This window comes from Oryx dammah, unplaced genomic scaffold (genome assembly GCF_014754425.2).
Source record: "Oryx dammah isolate SB20612 unplaced genomic scaffold, SCBI_Odam_1.1 HiC_scaffold_28, whole genome shotgun sequence".
NCBI classification, from domain to species: domain Eukaryota; kingdom Metazoa; phylum Chordata; class Mammalia; order Artiodactyla; family Bovidae; genus Oryx; species Oryx dammah.
In genome coordinates this window covers 17,798,744-17,816,406 of record NW_024070212.1, presented here as the reverse complement: position 1 = coordinate 17,816,406, position 17,663 = coordinate 17,798,744, and the positions used below count along the sequence as shown (strand labels likewise).

Here is a 17,663-nt window from a genome sequence, read left to right as displayed (position 1 = left end):
TGATCCAGGGTCATGTCAAATTACTGCTTCTGCTGTGGGTCCTGGAGCATGTGAAATTTGGGATGTGGTTATTAGCAGTGAATTATCTATTTCCCACAGTTGTCTGGCTCTCCTGAAAGTAAGCCCTGCTAGTCTTAAAGCCCTATGCTCTAGGGGCTCATTTTCCTGGTTTAGGACCCTGGGGCTAGGAAGCCTGACATGGGTCTGAGACCATTTGCTCCTTGGAGAGAACCTCTGCAGTTCTGATTATCCTCCTGTTTGTCAGTTGCCTACCCTGTCATTCTCACCAATAATTGTTCTGTAAATAGTTGCAATTTTGGTGTGCTAGTGGAAGGAGGTGAGCTCAGGGTCTTCCTATTCCACCATCTTGGCCACTCTCCTTCCCCAGAATGTGTTTTGAAGCAGTGATGGCAAATCTGACTGTCCAAATATGGGAAACTCTGCACTCGGAATTAGTAGGAATAAAGGAGGTGGGGGTAAGAAGTAGGGCTTTAAACAGGAAAGCAATTGAATGTTTATGTAAGGAACTTATGTCCCAGCAGTCATTCCCATACCCTTCCTCCAATTTAAAACATAGAGCATAGACATTTGGCCATATATTGCTCTATCTTCCTAGCAAAACCCTACATGATTGGTCTCTAAAGAAACTGAACAAACTTCCATAAATGTAGACTCCTTGAGGGCAGGACTCTATATCTACTTTTCCACTTTATCTCTAGAAGCTGTAAGAGTACCTGGACTATAGTAGATGTTTTGTTGATATCTGTTGACTCAATAGACTGAAAGCTAAAATGTCTAGTACAAAAATTAATGCTCCAGGAAAATGTTGTCATTTGTATTGAGGGGTGGGATTGAGTTGTCATTTGTATTGAGGGGTGGGATTGAGTGCAGTCTGATGGCCGTTTACTTGCAAATTGATAGGCTTCTCCTCTATCCTGCCATAAATTTCCATTCAAGGAAGAGAGCTGGTGTGTAAACAGACCTACTTATGCAAAAGAAGATTTTATTGATATAAAGGGGTAAGTAAGAACATTTAGGCATATGAATAAATCCCATTACCTTTTTCAGGGGATCTTCCCAACCCAGGGATTGAACCCAGGTATCCCACATTGCAGGTGGATTCTTTACCAGCTGAGCTACAAGGGAAGCCATGAATAAATCAGTAGCACAAAAGAGAAAGAAGGAAATAAACAGACAAACTGACCCCAGAGGAAATAGATAATAATTCAGGAAGTGAAAGAGAAGTTAAAAATGCTAATTAATATCTCTTAAGAGATTAAATGAAACTAGATTAGGATGTTCTGAATACCAATCAGAAAACAAAAATAAGAGAATAAAAAGTATTTTAGATTAATTATAACTTTTTAGATGAACAAAAAGCAATAAAACTAAGAACTCAAGTTGACAAAAACTTCTAGAATAGCATCATCTAACAGAACTTTAGATATTTGCACTGTCCAATTTGATAACCACTAGTTATATGTAGCTCAAAATATGATTAGTGTGACTGGGAAACTAAATTTTAGATTTTATTTCATAATTTTAAATTTAAACACAAATGGTCACATTTGGCTCATGACTACTATATTGGACAATATAGTTTTAGAATATAAAGCATGGAAATAAAAAAAGAAATGTAAACAGTGGAAGAAAAGAAATATACATAATCAACTCAGGAGATCCCACTATCAACTAATAGGAACCTCAGAAAGATAAGACATAAAAAAAGATTAATATGTCAAGGAATGAATAGATTTTGTAGAGACTTCAGATCTTAAAAGAGCCACAAAATATTCATCTACATATATCCTTGGAAATTTTAGAACACCAAGGAGGAGAAAAAGGAAGGTCCAGTATCTTGCCCAAGGCTACGAAGCTAGTAAGTGGTAAACCCAGTTTTTGCTTTCAGGCAAACTTGCTACTATACCTGTGTGCTTGACATAACAATGTAGACATTCGCAAGTGTTAGAGTCTGTATATGTAAAAGGCATGATCTATTTGGTTGTGGTTAGCAGACTCAGTTATTGTTAAGGGTGGGCTTCCCTGGTGGCTCAGATGGTAAAGAACCTGCCTGCAATGCAGGAGACCCGAGTTTGATCCTTGGGTCCAGAAGATCCCCTGGAGAAGGAAATGGCAACCCACTCCAGCATTCTTGCCTGGAGAATCCCATGGACAGAGAAGTCTGGTGGCTATAATACATGGGGTCGCAAAGAGTTGGACATGACTGAGCGACTAATACCACCAACACCAGAAATGTAAAAGTGTAAGTGATACTGTCAAAAGCTGCTAGAAAAAGAAACATACTTTTATTGGAAAGGTAACAGGAATTAGAATAATGAAAATATTAAATAATGACAAAGGGAGAGGAGAAGAAAGGTAGTGAAATCATTTAAATCATCACCTCTCATAGTGGAAATATCATTTAAAACTGATAAATTTTATGCAAGAAGTTACTGCCAGAAATATCTTAAAAATATATTTAAGAGACTTTTTTCTCTGAGGAGTGGGACTGGGGTTAAAAAGATGTGAGCCAGATGATTCTTATAAACTGTCAATCTGGTTCATCATTCCCCTGCTTAAAAAGACAATAATATTTTGTTGTTCTCAAGATAAATACAATATGGCTTACCAAGCCCTTGTAACCTTTCTAGCGTTATCTCTTACCATTTATCCCTGATATTCTAAGTTCTGCTGCTGCGGCTGCTAAGTCGCTTTAGTCGTGTCCGACTCTTAGCGACCCCTGGTGGGACTGCAGCCCATCAGGCTCCTCCGTCCATGGGATTCTAAGTTCTAGTCAGATTTAATTTGACTTCCTTGAACCCATAGTACTCTCTCTTGCCTCCAGTCTTTGAATAAGAATTTCACTCTATCTGGAAAGCTATTTCTTTTCCTCTTTGTGGGATAGATTCCTAACTATTCTCAAGTTCCAGCTTAAACATCAGTTCCCTTGGGAAAGCTTTTCTTGATCCTGCTAAACAGAGTAAGAAGATATTGCTGTTCTCATAAACTGTGTTTTCCTGACCTTAGCACTTAGAGCAGAAAGTCTGACACTTGTTTCCTTCTCCCACTTCTAACCATCTTCTCTCCTCACCCATGGTCAGAAATGAAATCTGGGGATTGGCTTGGTCATGACCAACTCATGAAACTAATGTGAGGACATTTTGTAAGGTGCTCCATGGAAAAAGGGAGGTACAGGAAAAAGGGAGGTACAGGCACTCAGCATAATAAGGTCAAGGTTATTATTTGATAAGAAATAGATTCAAAGTAATGGTAATAGGAAGAATAAAGTTGATTCATATACCAGAGAAGGAGGCTTTCAAAATGAAAACAATCTTCATGCTGATGAGTTGTATTTGAATTCAAATGCCTATGAGAAAACCAGCCAAAGCCTTAAATGGGAATCTCACCATTGCTTCTCACTACATCTCCCCACCCCACCCCCAGCACCATGGGACCACCATCTGCCTTTCCCTTGACCTACCCGTGCATTCTTATCCGACTAGGGTCACTGACAGATACTAAAACTAGTGAAGTGAAGTCACTCAGTCGTGTCTGACTCTTTGCGACCCCATGGGCTGTAGCCCACCAGGCTCCTCCCTCTGTAGGATTCTCCAGGCAAGAGTACTGGAGTGGGTTGCCATTTCCTTCTCCAGGGGATCTTCCCAATGCAGGGATCAAACCCAGGTCTCCTGCATTCTAGACAGATGCTTTAACCTCTGAGCCACCAGGGAAGCATCAGAAAAAATTGAGGGGGAAGAATCATGAAATTCTGTAATGCCCAACATTGAGGAATTTTCAATATATAAGAAAGGACTTAGGGCTTCAATATTCAGAAGGGGGAGATGGCGTTTTAGATGGGGATAAGGGGTCTTGGACAAAAAGAGCTCTTAAGGTTATATTAATTCATTCATTTACTAAATAGTTATTGAATGCCTACATTATACATCTAGTTCTCACAGCTCCTTGAACCAAGTTTCTTTGCATGCAGTTCAGAAGGCTTCATAGGCCCCAGGAACTTTTGAAATTTTAGGCAAAATTTTGAGAGTGTTTATTTTTCTAGCAAGACAGTCCACATATTCCATCAGCATATCGTAGAACTCTATCACTCTTTGTCTGTTATGGAAAGAATATACAAAATAAAGAACCCCAAGTTGTAGTCTCTGTTTTCAAGATATTTTCAATTTGGCAGATGAAGCAAATATAAAGCCAACTAAGGTAGACTATTATAATCAATAAATGAGGAGTAAATATAAAAAGTCTTATAATCAATGAAGAGAGAGATCATGTATGTTGGGGAGATTAGGAACGATTTAGGGAAAATGTGGGAATAAACCTGAGTAGAAATTATCTTAATTTAAACTGAATAGAAATTATCCAGGTAGACAGAAAGGAGACAGGCATTCCAAACAGATAAAATTATGCTAATAAGTCTCTAAAGTAAGGACAGTTATAGGATGTCCTAATTATGACAAATAGTCTAGTCTGGTTTAACATACGGTTAGCTCTTGGAGTGTTGTGGGGGTCAGAGTATAAAAGGTGGCTTATCTCTAGAATGTGGAAAGCCTTAAGGCCAAGCTGAAGACCTCAGATTTTATCTTTCAGAAAATGCCAATATTTTTAAAAAAGGGGGAGTGATGACAAACATAAATCAGACTTTTAAAATTTTTGGTGATTTGAGTGCTTGCCATTGACGTCACGAGGGTTCAGAAAATGATAACCTACTCAGAAATCTTCCCTGATGGCTCAGACGGTAAAGCGTCTGCCTACAATGCCTACCACGCAGGAGACTTGGCTTCAATCCCTGGGTCAGGAAGATCTCCTGGAGAAGGAAATGGCAACCCACTCCAGTATTCTTGCCTGGAAAATCCCATGGATGGTGGAACCTGGTAGGCTACAATCCATGGGGTTGCAAATAGTCCAACACGACTGAGCGACTTCACTTCACTTCACTTCGCTCAGAAATCTACCTCTTGGGTTAATTCCAGATTATTGCATGTGACTGTCAGCTCTTTTACTAACAAGTAAACAAGTGCTTATTACATATTACACAGATCACAATCTTCAGCAGATTACAGTCCCAGTACACTTGCTGAACAAACTCATAATTAATATGACTGAATGAAAATATTAGCAATGTGTAGTTAGTGCAAAAGATGGAGCACAGATAGCTTTATATTTAACTAATGGCCACTGACTTTTAGTTTGAGTGGAACCAAGTTCCAGGACTTTGTTTTCTCAGAAAAGAGTGGGATTAATTAAATGCATATGTAAATTTCATAAACGAGGGGACAATAATTTTGGGTAGTACTAGGGTCACAGAAAATGGGGGTAGGTTTAGAGTCTTCTCCCTCATTGAATAAACCTGGGATGATAAGAAGGTGCTCTGGAAGAATATGGGAAACAAATGAGAGATCAGTTCTGACTGGCTAGAAAGAAAAGAACTTGATGCTGAAATTAGGGTCTAATGATCACCTTCATCAGTTAATTCTTTTCCCTGTTTTCTGTTAGCTAAAGGTAGATGTTGGGATGAGGGATTATTTGAGTTGCTTTGAGAGTTACAGCTGAATAAGCCAAATGTTAGAATAAAAGTAATTTTTTTAGTCCTGAGAATAACCTTGGTGGTGGCTATTTCAGTCTCATAGTTTGGAATATGAAACAGTGGAGGCCCAGACAACTTAAGTGGCTTGCAAGAGAACACATGGATAGTAAAGTGAAGAAACAGACCGGAATGACTACTTCACCACTGTATGCATATTGCTTATGATGCCTGGCACATAGGAAATGCTCCCTAAATATTTGCCCAACTAATAACTGAATGAACCCCAGGCTTCTGATTCCTTGTAGCAATCATTCCACTGTACCATATAAACTATGGGAGATTTAATTAAAAAAGAGTGTCTTTGAGCAAGCAGGACCTGGTTGTACCTGCACAGTGTTAAAGGATAAAGAGTATCACAATATAGGTAGATTTCCCTAGAAATATAATCTCACTTTCCATGGTATGTTAGTTTTCTAGGGCTGTTATCACAAAGTGCCAAAGACTGGTTGGCTTAACCAACAGAAATTTATTTTCTCAAAGTTATGGAGGCTAGAAATAAAAAGTTACGGTGTTAGTCGAGTTGATTTCTTCTGAAAGCCATAAGGGAAGGGTCTGTTCCTTGCTTCTATCCTTGGCTTGTAAAGGAGTGGTGGCTGCCTGGGCGCAGGAGGGCCTAGAGGAGCCATCCCATGCTGAAGGTCAGCAAGGGCAGCGGGAGGACATACCCCTCAATCCAAGGTAAGGAGCAGCGGCTGTGCTTTGCTGGAGCAGCTGTGAAGAGATACCCCATGCCCAAGGTAAGAGAAACCCAAGTAAAATGGTAGGTGTTGCAAGAGGGCATCAGAGGGCAGACACACTGAAACCATACTCACAGAAATCTAGTCAATCTAATCACACTAGGACCACAGCCTTGTCTAACTCAATGAAACTAAGCCATGCCCGCGGGGCAACCCAAGACGGGCGGGTCATGGTGGAGAGGTCTGACAGAGTGTGGTCCACTGGAGAAGGGAATGGCAAACCACTTCACTATTCTTGCCTTGAGAACCCCATGAACAGTATGAAAAGGCAAAATGATAGGATACGAAAGAGGTACTCCCCAGGTCAGTAGGTGCCCAATATTAAATCAGCGAACTAAAATGGACTGAAATGGGTGAATTTAACTCAGATGACCATTATATTTACTACTGCAGGCAGGAATCCCTCAGAAGAAATGGAGTAGCCATCATGGTCAACAGAAGAGTCCGAAATGCAGTACTTGGATGCAATCTCAAAAATGACAGAATGATCTCTGTTCATTTCCAAGGCAAACCATTCAGTATCACAGTAATCCAAGTCTATGCGCCAACCAGTAACGCTGAAGAAGCTGAAGTTGAACAGTTCTATGAAGACCTACAAGACCTTAGAACTAACACCCAAAAGAGATGTCCTTTTCATTATAGGGGACTGGAATGCAAAAGTAGGAAGTCAAGAAACACCTGGAGTAACAGGCAAATTTGGCCTTGGAATACGGAATGAAGCAGGGCAAAGACTAATAAGAGTTTTGCCAAGACAATGCACTGGTCATAGCAAACACCCTCTTCCAACAACACAAGAGATGACTCTACACATGGATATCACCAGATGGTCAACACCGAAATCAGATTGCTTATATTCTTTGCAGGCAAAGATGGAGAAGCTGTATACAGTCAACGAAAACAAGACCAGGAGCTGACTGTGGCTCAGATCATGAACTCCTTATTACCAAATTCAGACTTAAATTGAAGAAAGCAGGGAAAATCGCTAGACCATTCAGGTATGACCTAAATCAAATCCCTTATGATTATACAGTGGAAGTGAGAAATAGATTTAAGGGCCTAGATCTGATAGATAGAGTGCCTGATGAACTATGGAATGAGGTTCATGAGATTGTACAGGAGACAGGGATCAAGACCATACCCATGGAAAAGAAATGCAAAAAAGCAGAATGGCTGTCTGGGGAGACCTTACAAATAGCTGTGAAAGGCGAAAAGCAAAGGAGAAAAGGAAGGATATAAGCATCTGAATGCAGAGTTCCAAAGAATAGCAAGAAGAGATAAGAAAGCCTTCTTCAGCGATCAGTGCAAAGAAATAGAGGAAAACAACAGAATGGGAAATACTAGAGATCTCTTCAAGAAAATTAGAGATATCAAGGGAACACTTCATGCAAACATGGGCTCGATAAAGGACAGAAATGGTCTGGACCTAACAGAAGCAGAAAATATTAAGAAGAGATGGCAAGAATACACAGAAGAACTGTACAAAAAGGATCTTCACGACCCGGATAATCATGATGGTGTGATCACTCATCTAGAACCAGACATCTTGGAATGTGAAGTCAAGCAGGCCTTAGAAAGCATCACTATGAACAAAGCTAGTGGAGGTGATGGAATTCCAGTAGAGCTATTTCAAATCCTGAAGGATGATGCAGTGAAAGTGCTGCACTCAATATGCCAGCAAATTTGGAAAACTCAGCAGTGGCCACAGGACTGGAAAAGGTCAGTTTTCATTCCAATCCCAAAGAAAGGCAATGCCAAAGAATGCTCAAACTACCACACAATTGCACTTATCTCACATGCTAGTAAAGTAATGCTCAAAATTCTCCAAGCGAGACTTCAGCAATACGTGAACCGTGAACTTCCTGATGTTGAAGCTGGTTTTAGAAACGGCAGAGGAACCAGAGATCAAATTGCCAACATCTGCTGGATCATCAAAAAAGCAAGAGAGTTGCAGAAAAACATCTATTTCTGCTTTATTGACTATGCCAAAGCCTTTGACTGTGTGGATCACAATAAACTGTGGAAAATTCTGAAAGAGATGGGAATACCAGACCACCTGACCTGCCTATTGAGAAATCTTTATACAGGTCAGGAAGCAACAGTTAGAACTAGACATGGAACAACAGACTGGTTCCAAATAGGAAAAGGAGTAGGTCAAGGCTGTATATTGTCACTCTGCTTATTTAACTTCTATGCAGAGTACATCACGAGAAATGCTGGGCTGGAAGAAACACAAGCTGGAATCAAGATTGCCAGGAGAAATATCAATAACCTCAGATATGCAGATGACACCACCCTTATGGCAGAAAGTGAAGAGGAGCTAAAAAGCCTCTTGATGAAAGTGAAAGAGGAGAGTGAAAAAGTTGGCTTAAAGCTCAACATTCAGAAAACGAAGATCATGGCATCTGGTCCCATCACTTCATGGGAAATAGATGGGGAAACAGTGAAACAGTGTCAGACTTTATTTTTGGGGGCTCCAAAATCACTGCAGATGGTGACTGCAGCCATGAAATTAAAAGACGCTTACTCCTTGGAAGAAAAGTTATGACCAACCTAGATAGCATATTCAAAAGCAGAGACATTACTTTGCCAACTAATGTCCGTCTAGTCAAGGCTATGGTTTTTCCTGTGGTCATGTATGGATGTGAGAGTTGGACTGTGAAGAAGGCTGAGTGCCAAAGAATTGATGTTTTTGAACTGTGGTGTTGGAGAAGACTCTTGAGAGTCCCTTGGACTGCAAGGAGATCCAACCAGTCCATTCTGAAGGAGATCAGCCCTGGGATTTCTTTGGAAGGAATGATGCTAAAGCTGAAACTCCAGTACTTTGGCCACCTCATGCAAAGAGTTGACTCATTGGAAAAGACTTTGATGCTGGAAGGGATTGGGGGCAGGAGAAGAAGGGGACGACAGAGGATGAGATGGCTGGATGGCATCACTGACTCGATGGACGCGAGTCTGAGTGAACTCCGGGAGTTGGTGATGGACAGGGAGGCCTGGTGTGCTGCGATTCATGGGGTGGCAAAGAGTCGGACACGACTGAGCGACTGAACTGAATGACTGACTGACTGACTGATCCTTGGCTTGTAGACGGCTATCTTCTTCCTGTGTCTATACATCATTTTCCCTTTGTCTGTGTCCATTTTCCCCCTTCTTATAAGGACACTCAATATTCATATTGGATTAAGCCCCACCTATTGACCTCACTTTAATTCGATTACTATTTAAATACTATATATCCAAATATGGTTAGATTCTAAGGCACTGAAGCTTGGGACTTCATCATTCGAAACTTTGGTGGGTGGACATAATTCATAAAACATGGAGACCAACTTTTCCATCACACAGCATAATAAACCCTCAACCCCATTTCCAGCGTCAGCCAAGGTGATGTTAATAGAGCTCCCAGTTTATAGTTAATAAGAGTCAATTTAAAGCAGGTTGATAAGTCCGGGGTCCCCGAGGAGGAGAAAGGGGTCTGGGGCTCTCAAAGCGGAGATAGGGGTCTGGAATTCTCAAGGAGAAGGAAAGGACAAACATTTTTTTCTCTATGTTCCTTAGTCCTAGTCACATAAAACTTTTTTTTTTTTTCTTTAAGCCAGGAACTGATGATTACAAAACAAACAACTCATTTTAAACTCTGTACTAAGGATTATGTAAAAACAATGTATCCTGCTTGAGGACAGTTTCTCCTTCCTGAAAACCTTCTGGCTAATCCTGTTATCTTAAAATGTAAATTATGGGAGTGGGTCTAGTAAGATCTTTACAACCTTGAGACATTCTTTTGATTTATTGTAATAACTAGTTAAAAAGTATATAACTCCCTTAGCTAACACTAGTGAGGGGGTCATTCTCCATCCCCCTTCTGATGTCTGTGTCAGATGCTTTCTCTGTCCCTTTTTATACTTTAATAAAACTTTGCTATACAAAAGCTCTTGAGTGATCAAGCCTGGTCCCTGGTCCCGAAGTTAAATCTTATTTGGAGTTCAGGAATCTGAAGCTGTTCACCTTAAGCTATCAGTTACTACTACTACTACTACTACTAAGTCGCTTCAGTCGTGTCCGACTCTGTGCGACCCCATAGACAGCAGCCCACCAGTCTTCCCTGTCCCTGGGATTCTCCAGGCAAGAACACTGGAGTCGGTTGCCATTTCCTTCTCCGATGCAGGAAGGTAAAAATTGAAAGTGAAGTCGCTCAGTTGTGTCCAACTGTTATTGACCCCATGGACTGCAGCCTACCAGGCTCCTCCGTCCATGGGATTTTCCAGGCAAGAGTACTGGAGTGGGGTGCCATTGCCTTCTCCGAAGCTATCAGTTAAGCAGCCAATTTCCCAAAAGCCTCAAGGTTCTTCCCATGCATGTACATTATCCTGGTGGAGCAGGAGGGTTGCCTACCAGCATGTTCTCCTGTCAGTATGCTAAAATAAGAGCCATAGGGCATAGGCTGGCTGATTTTTGTTTTAAAGTACATGCTTTTATAATTGTGAAACAATTGTGAAACAATACTTTCTTCTTTGGAAATTGGCTCTTTCCTCATCTTGTGAAGTGCTGCAAGAAGTGTGAAGGACTTTGATTATTTTTATTATGGTTATTATGTTAAACTGTCACTTAGATAATGAGTGTGTATTTCAGAAGCCTTCTGGGGTTGGGATTTATAAGGAGGCTCTGGAATGAGTGTCTACTGAGAGGACCCTGGGGAAAGCCAGTGAGGCTCTTTCCAGGGTTTCTGTGAAGATTCTATTATGCCCAAGTCACGAAATCTCCCAGTGACCACCACGGAGCCGATATCCGATGCAAAAGCAAGAGAGTCTTTATTACCAAGCTCGAGCAGGGGCTCCCACCATTACCGACCCAGCGGCTATAGGGAGGAGCCCTGGGTTTTGGATTACATTGCTTATTTAGGGAGTGTTCATGAAAAAAAAGAATTTCTAGGTAGGGGGACGTCTGATTGGTCACTTTTTTTCGAAGGGTTGTGTGTTGGTTTTGATTGGTCCCTATACCTAGGTAGACCACAAGTTTCTGAACGTTAAGTCAGGAGATTCTGGTCTGCGGTCCAATTGGCTCGTGGGTGATGGGGTGAGGTCAGGGGATTTCCAAAGGCTCTTTTCCTGGAACCTTACAAAATGGGGTTTTTCTGTTAACAAAATGGAGTAGCTTAGATTCTTCAATTCTTAGTAAGTAAAAGCATACACTTAAGAGGAAAGTACTTTTGTAGTTAGAAATCATTTGAACGAGATGGTGCTCCAAGATAGTACGAGGGGATTCCCAAGATTTGTCTTTAGTGGACATCTGCTATTTGTGTTAAAGTGAGAGAGAAGCTCTTGCTCCTTGAAAAAAGTGCCACCTTACTCTATCAGAATGATACTCAGGAGCCAAAGGCTTAGCTTTCTTGTCTCCACCATTGACCAAAATGTTGTGTCTATCTTAGGAAATCTTCTCAACCATGACCCTCAAAATTAGAAATGATACTAATTACATCAGGGCCTTCTTGGGTTTATTCCTAGTTACCAAGGTGTGACTATTAAATATAGATTCCAGCAGGTGGAACAGGGGTGTTTGGATCTTTAGATGACAGTCTGATGCTTTTGGCCTGATTATTAGTAAGCACCTTCTGACTAAGTCACCTCATGGATTGTGTTGCTTAAATCAAGAGGTCATTTAATTTTTGTATTGCCGAGCTGAAGTTTCAGGCCATTTTCTTCTGTTGGCTCATCAGACGTCAGAGGCCAAGAAGCTGCTGTGTTCTTAGAAGGAAATATTAACAAATACTGGGAGTACTATTATTTGTCATGAGCAGTGTGTCACCACCAGAAAGTGTTACTAAAAGGTATGTGAGATATGGCTGCTTGCTGCTTAAAAGCCAATAAACAGGCCAGGTTGGTAGAAAGCAAACTTTGCTCTTTTTCAGATTCTGGCAACTGGCGGGGGGGTGGGGGTGGTGGTGGACATCTGTCCAAAGGCCGACTGCCCCCACTGGCAACCACTGGGGCAAGAGCTTTTATAGAAGAAGTGAGGGGTGAGGGGAGTATATGCAGAACAGCACAGTCATCTCTGACAGTCATCTTCAAATTGGCATTGATGGTCTGACCAGCATCATGCTGGTTGTTTTAGATACAGTTATCTTCAAATCCAGGATCCCTTTGTTTCCATTTCTTTGAGGGCAGTTGTCAGAATTGTGGCACCTTATGTCATGGCTAAAGTCTGGTCATCATGTAGTTAACCTCTCTACCTGGTGGGGATTTTGGTATCTATAATACAGCTCACAGGATATGGCTCAGAATATTATCTAAAACTCTTGAGAAGGAATTAAAGGTCCTTGACCATGATTCAGTTCAGTCACTCAGTCATGTCTGACTCTTTGTGACCCCATGGACTGTAGCACACCAGGCTTCCCTGTCCATCACCAACTCCTGGAGGTTACTCAAACTTATGTTCATCAAGTGAGTGATGCCATCCAACCATCTCATCCTCTGTCGTACCCTTTTCTTCCTGCCTTCAGTCTTTCCCTGCATCAGAGTCTTTTCCAATGAGTCACTTCTTCGCATCAAGTGGCCAAGGTATTGAAGCTTCAGCTTCAGCATCAGTCGTTCCAATGAATATTCAGGACTGATTTCCTTTAGAATGGACTGGTTAGATCTCCCTGCAGTTCAAGTGACTCTCAAGAGTCTTCTTCAACATCAGAGTTGCTGCTGCTGCTGCTGCTAAGTCGCTTCAGTCGTATCCAACTCTGTGTGACCCCATAGATGGCAGCCCACCAGGCTCCCCCATCCCTGGGGTTCTCCAGACAAGAACACTGAAGTGGCCTGCCATTTCCTTCTCCAATGCATGAAAGTAAAAAGTGAAAGTGAAGTCGCTCAGTCGTGTCCGACTCTTAGCTACACAATAGACTGCAGCCCACCAGGCTCCTCTGTCCATGGGATTTTCCAGGCAAGAGTACTGGAGTGGGGTGCCATTGCCTTCTCCACACCAGAGTTAAAAAGCATTAATTCTTCAGCACTCAGCTTTCTTTTTAGTCCAACTCTCAGATCCATACATGACTACTGGGAAAACCATAGCTTTGACTAGATGGACCTTTGTTGGCAAAGTAATGTCTCTGCTTTTTAATATGCTGTCTAGGTTGATCATAGCTTTTCTTCCAAGGAGCAAGCATCTTTTGATTTCATGGCTGCAGTCACCATCTGCAGTGATTTTGGAACCCAAGAAAAGAAAGTCTCTTAACTGTTTCCATTGTTTCCTCATCTATCTGCCATGAAGTGATGGAACCAGATGCCATGATCTTAGTTTTCTGAATGTTGAGCTTTAAGCCAGCTTTTTCACTCTCCTCTTTCACTTTCATCAAGAGGCCTTTTAGTTCCTCTTCACTTTCTGCCATAAGGGTGGTGTCATTTGCATATGTGAGGTTATTGATATTTCTACCAGCAACCTTGATTACAGCTTGTGCTTCCTCCAGCCCAGCATTTCTCATGATGTACTCTGCATCAAGTTAAATAAGCAGAGTGACAATACACAAATTGACATACTCCTTTCTGGATTTGGAACCAGTCTGTTGTTCCATGTCCAGTTCTAACTGTTGCTTCTTGACCTCCATATAGATTTCTCAGGAGGCAGGTCAGGTGGTCTGGTATTCCCATCTCTTTAAGAATTTTTCACAGTTTATTGTGATCCACACAGTCAAAGGCTTTGGCATAGTCAACAAAGCAGAAGTAGATGTTTTTCTGGAACTCTCTTGCTTTTTCTATGATTCAGTGGATGTTGGCAATTTGATCTCTGGTTCCTCTGCCTTTTCTAAACCCAGCTTGAACATGTGGAAGTTCTTGGTTCAACTCAGCAGTGGCCACAGGTTTGGAAAAGGTCAGTTTTCATTCCAATCCCAAAGGCAATGCCAAAGAATGCTCGAACTACTGCACAGTTGCACTCATCTCACATGCTAGTAAAGTAATGCTCAAAATTCTCCAAGCCAGGGTTCAACAATGCATGAACTGTGAACTTCCAGATGTTCAAACTAGTTTTGGAAAAGGCAAAGGAACCAGAGATCAAATTGCCAACATCCGCTGGATCATGGAAAAAGCAAGAGAGTTCCAGAAAAACATCTACTTCTGCTTTATTGACTATGCCAAAGCCTTTGACTGTGTGGATCACAATAAACTGTGGAAAATTCTGAGAGATGGGAATACCAGACCATCTGATCTGTCTCTTGAGAAACCTGTGTGCAGGTCAGGAAGCAACAGTTAGAACTGGACATGGAACAACAGACTGGTTCCAAATAGGAAGAGGAGTACGTCAAGTATTGTCACCCTGCTTGAAGATTGCCGGGAGAAATATCAATAACCTCAGATATGCAGATGACACCACCCTTATGGCAGAAAAAGTGAAGAGGAACTCAAAAGCCTCTTGATGAAAGTGAAAGAGGAGAGTGAAAAAGTTGGCTTAAAGCTCAACATTCAGAAAACGAAGATCATGGCATCTGGTCCCATCACTTCATGGGAAATAGATGGAGAAACAGTGGGAACAGTGTCAGACTTTATTTTTCTGGGCTCCAAAATCACTGCAGATGGTGACTGCAGCCATGAAATTAAAAGACGCTTACTCCTTGGAAGACAAGTTATGACCAACCTAGATAGCATGTTCAAAAGCAGAGACATTACTTTGCTAACAAAAGTCCTCTAGTCAAGGCTATGGCTTTTCCAGTGGTCATGCATGGATGTGAGAGTTGGACTGTGAAGAAAGCTGAATGCCAAAGAATTGATGCTTTTGAACTGTGGTATTGGAGAAGACTCTTGAGAGTCCCTTGGACTGCAAGAAGATCCAACCAGTCTTTCCTAAAGGAGATCAGTCCTGGGTGTTTATTGGAAGAACTGATGCTGAAGCTGAAACTCCAATACTTTGGCCACTTTGTGTGAAGAGGTGACTCATTGGAAAGACCCTAATGCTGGGAAGGATTGGGGGCAGGATGAGAAGGGAACAACAGAAGATGAGATGGCTGGATGGCATCACCGACTCGATGGACATGGGTTTGGGTGGACTCCGGGAGTTGGTGATGGATAGGGAGGCCTGGCGTGCTGCGATTCATGGGGTTGCAAAGAGTTGGAGACGACCGAGCAACTGAACTGAACTGACCTGAAGCTTGGCTTGGAGGATTTTGAGCATTAACTTTGCTGGCATGTGAGATGAGTGCAATTGTGCGGTAGTCTGAACATTCTTTGGCATTGCCTTTCTTTGGCTTGGAATGAAAACTGACCTATTGACTACCTTATGATTATTTGGTCTCCTTTGACTGTTGTCCTTTGTTTCTATGTGTTCTCATTTCTCTGATTAAACTCCTTTGATCAAAGTTTTCCACAGGCAAAAGGTAGGACATGTTCCATTTCAAAAGAACAAAGACAGCTGCAGAGTCAAGAATAAAAATACTTGGAAAAAGAATCCTAACTTGAGGGTGGAAATAATATAGCATTCACTCTAATAGAGAAAAAAATGGTTGTGGAGAATAGTTTTTTTTTTTCTTTTTCACAATTAGACATCAATAATAGTAACCAAATACCCTTAAATGACTGGAAAGTTATGTCAGTTCCCAGACCATTAAATCTTGAGTTACAGTTTGATGCACAGTTAAAACAGACAAAAATAATTGCCAAAATATTTATTATTAAGTTTTTACACAGTCCAATTATTTTAACATGTCTCCAAGGTAGTATCAGTAGGGCTCAAAGGATTGTGGGCTGACAGGGCTTGTCAAAGGCCTCTAGGGACTTGCCCTTCTGTCCACAAAACTTCCCTTTTCCCCACCCCCAAATGCTCTGTGATTTCTTGTTGGCTCTAGAGCAAGACAGATGTTTACAGGATCCTGAGCAGCTCCCTTCTCAGCTAAAATTAACAAAGGCAGTAATATTCTCAAGCTCATCCAAGACTGGGGGAAAGGAACTGAATGCTACAGACTACAGCAGACATGGTTTTAAAGTTTGAACTCTGGAGTTGTTTGAGAAACGCCTTGCTTTTTGCTTCATGATATTTTAAGTATTTATGGAATTAAATGTAAAAGAAATCTAATTCCAAGTCTTAAAGATATTTCTTCCAATTATGGGCTGAATTCAGTGACTTTTTCTGGAGAAGCCATTCCTCCTGCACTATTCAGGTGTTCTTGGAAAAATTCGGTCCCCTTGCAGAATCTGTGCTAATTATGCCACAAAAAGTGGGAGGCTATTTGGAGATAAATATTAACATAATTTAGGCCCAGGAAGAAATATCAACTTGAACATAAAAAATATCTGAGCTCTCTATAAGATGGGTCAACAATAAAAAAGCTGACCCATTCTTTTGAATCTCAAATGGACACAATATTTTTGTTACTTCTGAAAGCAATGAATGAACGTGTTTCCCAAACAAAATTCCTTAAACAAATTAAATGGCTTTTATGTTTTTTAAAAATGCACACCACATCTGCACCAAAGAGCAAAGACATCCTAAAGAACTATTTACGGAAGAATAAAAGGCAGAAGTACAAAGCACATGAAAAAGTACAGATTAAGATTCTGTAAAAAAGAGTTATTCTAACACCAGAGTTTTCCCACAACCAGAGTCATTTGGTACTTAGTGATTCTCATTTTCCTTTGCTCGAAGCTTCGGCAGGTGTCGGGATTGGGCAGCATCTCTTAAGGGCGGTACTGAGATCTCTGCTCTTGGATGTACTCGTAGAGCGGACTGGAGCGCACTGGGGCACTGGCAAACTGCCGCTTGCCAGCCTCCAGGACCTGCCGGCGGCCCTTGTCTTCCTCCCACACTTGGCGGCGGCTCTGCTGCAAGTCGCGCTCTTCGCGAAGCTTCTGCTCCTCCTGCTGCTGGCGGCGGAGCTGTTCTTCTTCCCGGAATTTCCTCTCCCGCTCCTGGCGGCGTCTCTGCTCTTCTTGCCTCAATTCTTGTTCCTGACGACGCCTCTTCTCCTCCCTAGAAAACTGCTCCTCCGCCCGGTACTGCTGGTCTAGCTGCTGCCGGCGCCTCAGCTCTTCCTGCTCCTCGCGGTGCAGCTGCTCTTCTTGCTCGAGGAACTTCCTGTCCTGCTCCTGGACGCGGCGCTTTTCTTCCTCTCGCTCGCGCTGGAGGCTCTGCTCTTCCTCGAGGAATTTCCTGTCTCTCTGCCTTTGACGTCGCTGTTCTTCCTCTTGCTCGGCGCGCCTCAGTTGTTCCTCCTGGGAGAAGACCCCCTCAAGTTCCTGACGGCGCAGCTGCTGTTCCTCCCTTTCTCGCAGGAGGTGTTCTTTCTCATGGAACTTCCTGTCGCGCTCCTGGCGGCGGAGCTGTTCTTCGCTTTCTTTCAGGAGCTGTTCCTCCTCACGGAACTT

The 17,663-nt window shown here is 41.9% G+C and overlaps 1 protein-coding gene across 4 annotated transcripts in view; it reads right to left on the bottom strand.

Annotated features, from left to right (window-relative positions):
* Positions 1-15,952: 15,952 nt before the first annotated feature.
* The window catches only part of TCHH (trichohyalin), a 7,049-nt gene continuing 5,338 nt past the window's right edge, over positions 15,953-17,663 (bottom strand). For 3 of the 4 annotated variants that reach the window (XM_040230630.1, XM_040230631.1, XM_040230632.1), the window contains one exon: positions 15,953-17,660. In XM_040230630.1, the coding sequence (XP_040086564.1) occupies positions 16,977-17,660 (684 nt within the window). In that variant the 3' untranslated portion in view covers positions 15,953-16,976. The remainder of the gene's footprint in view (positions 17,661-17,663) is intronic. The other variant, XM_040230633.1, reaches the window with a different exon arrangement.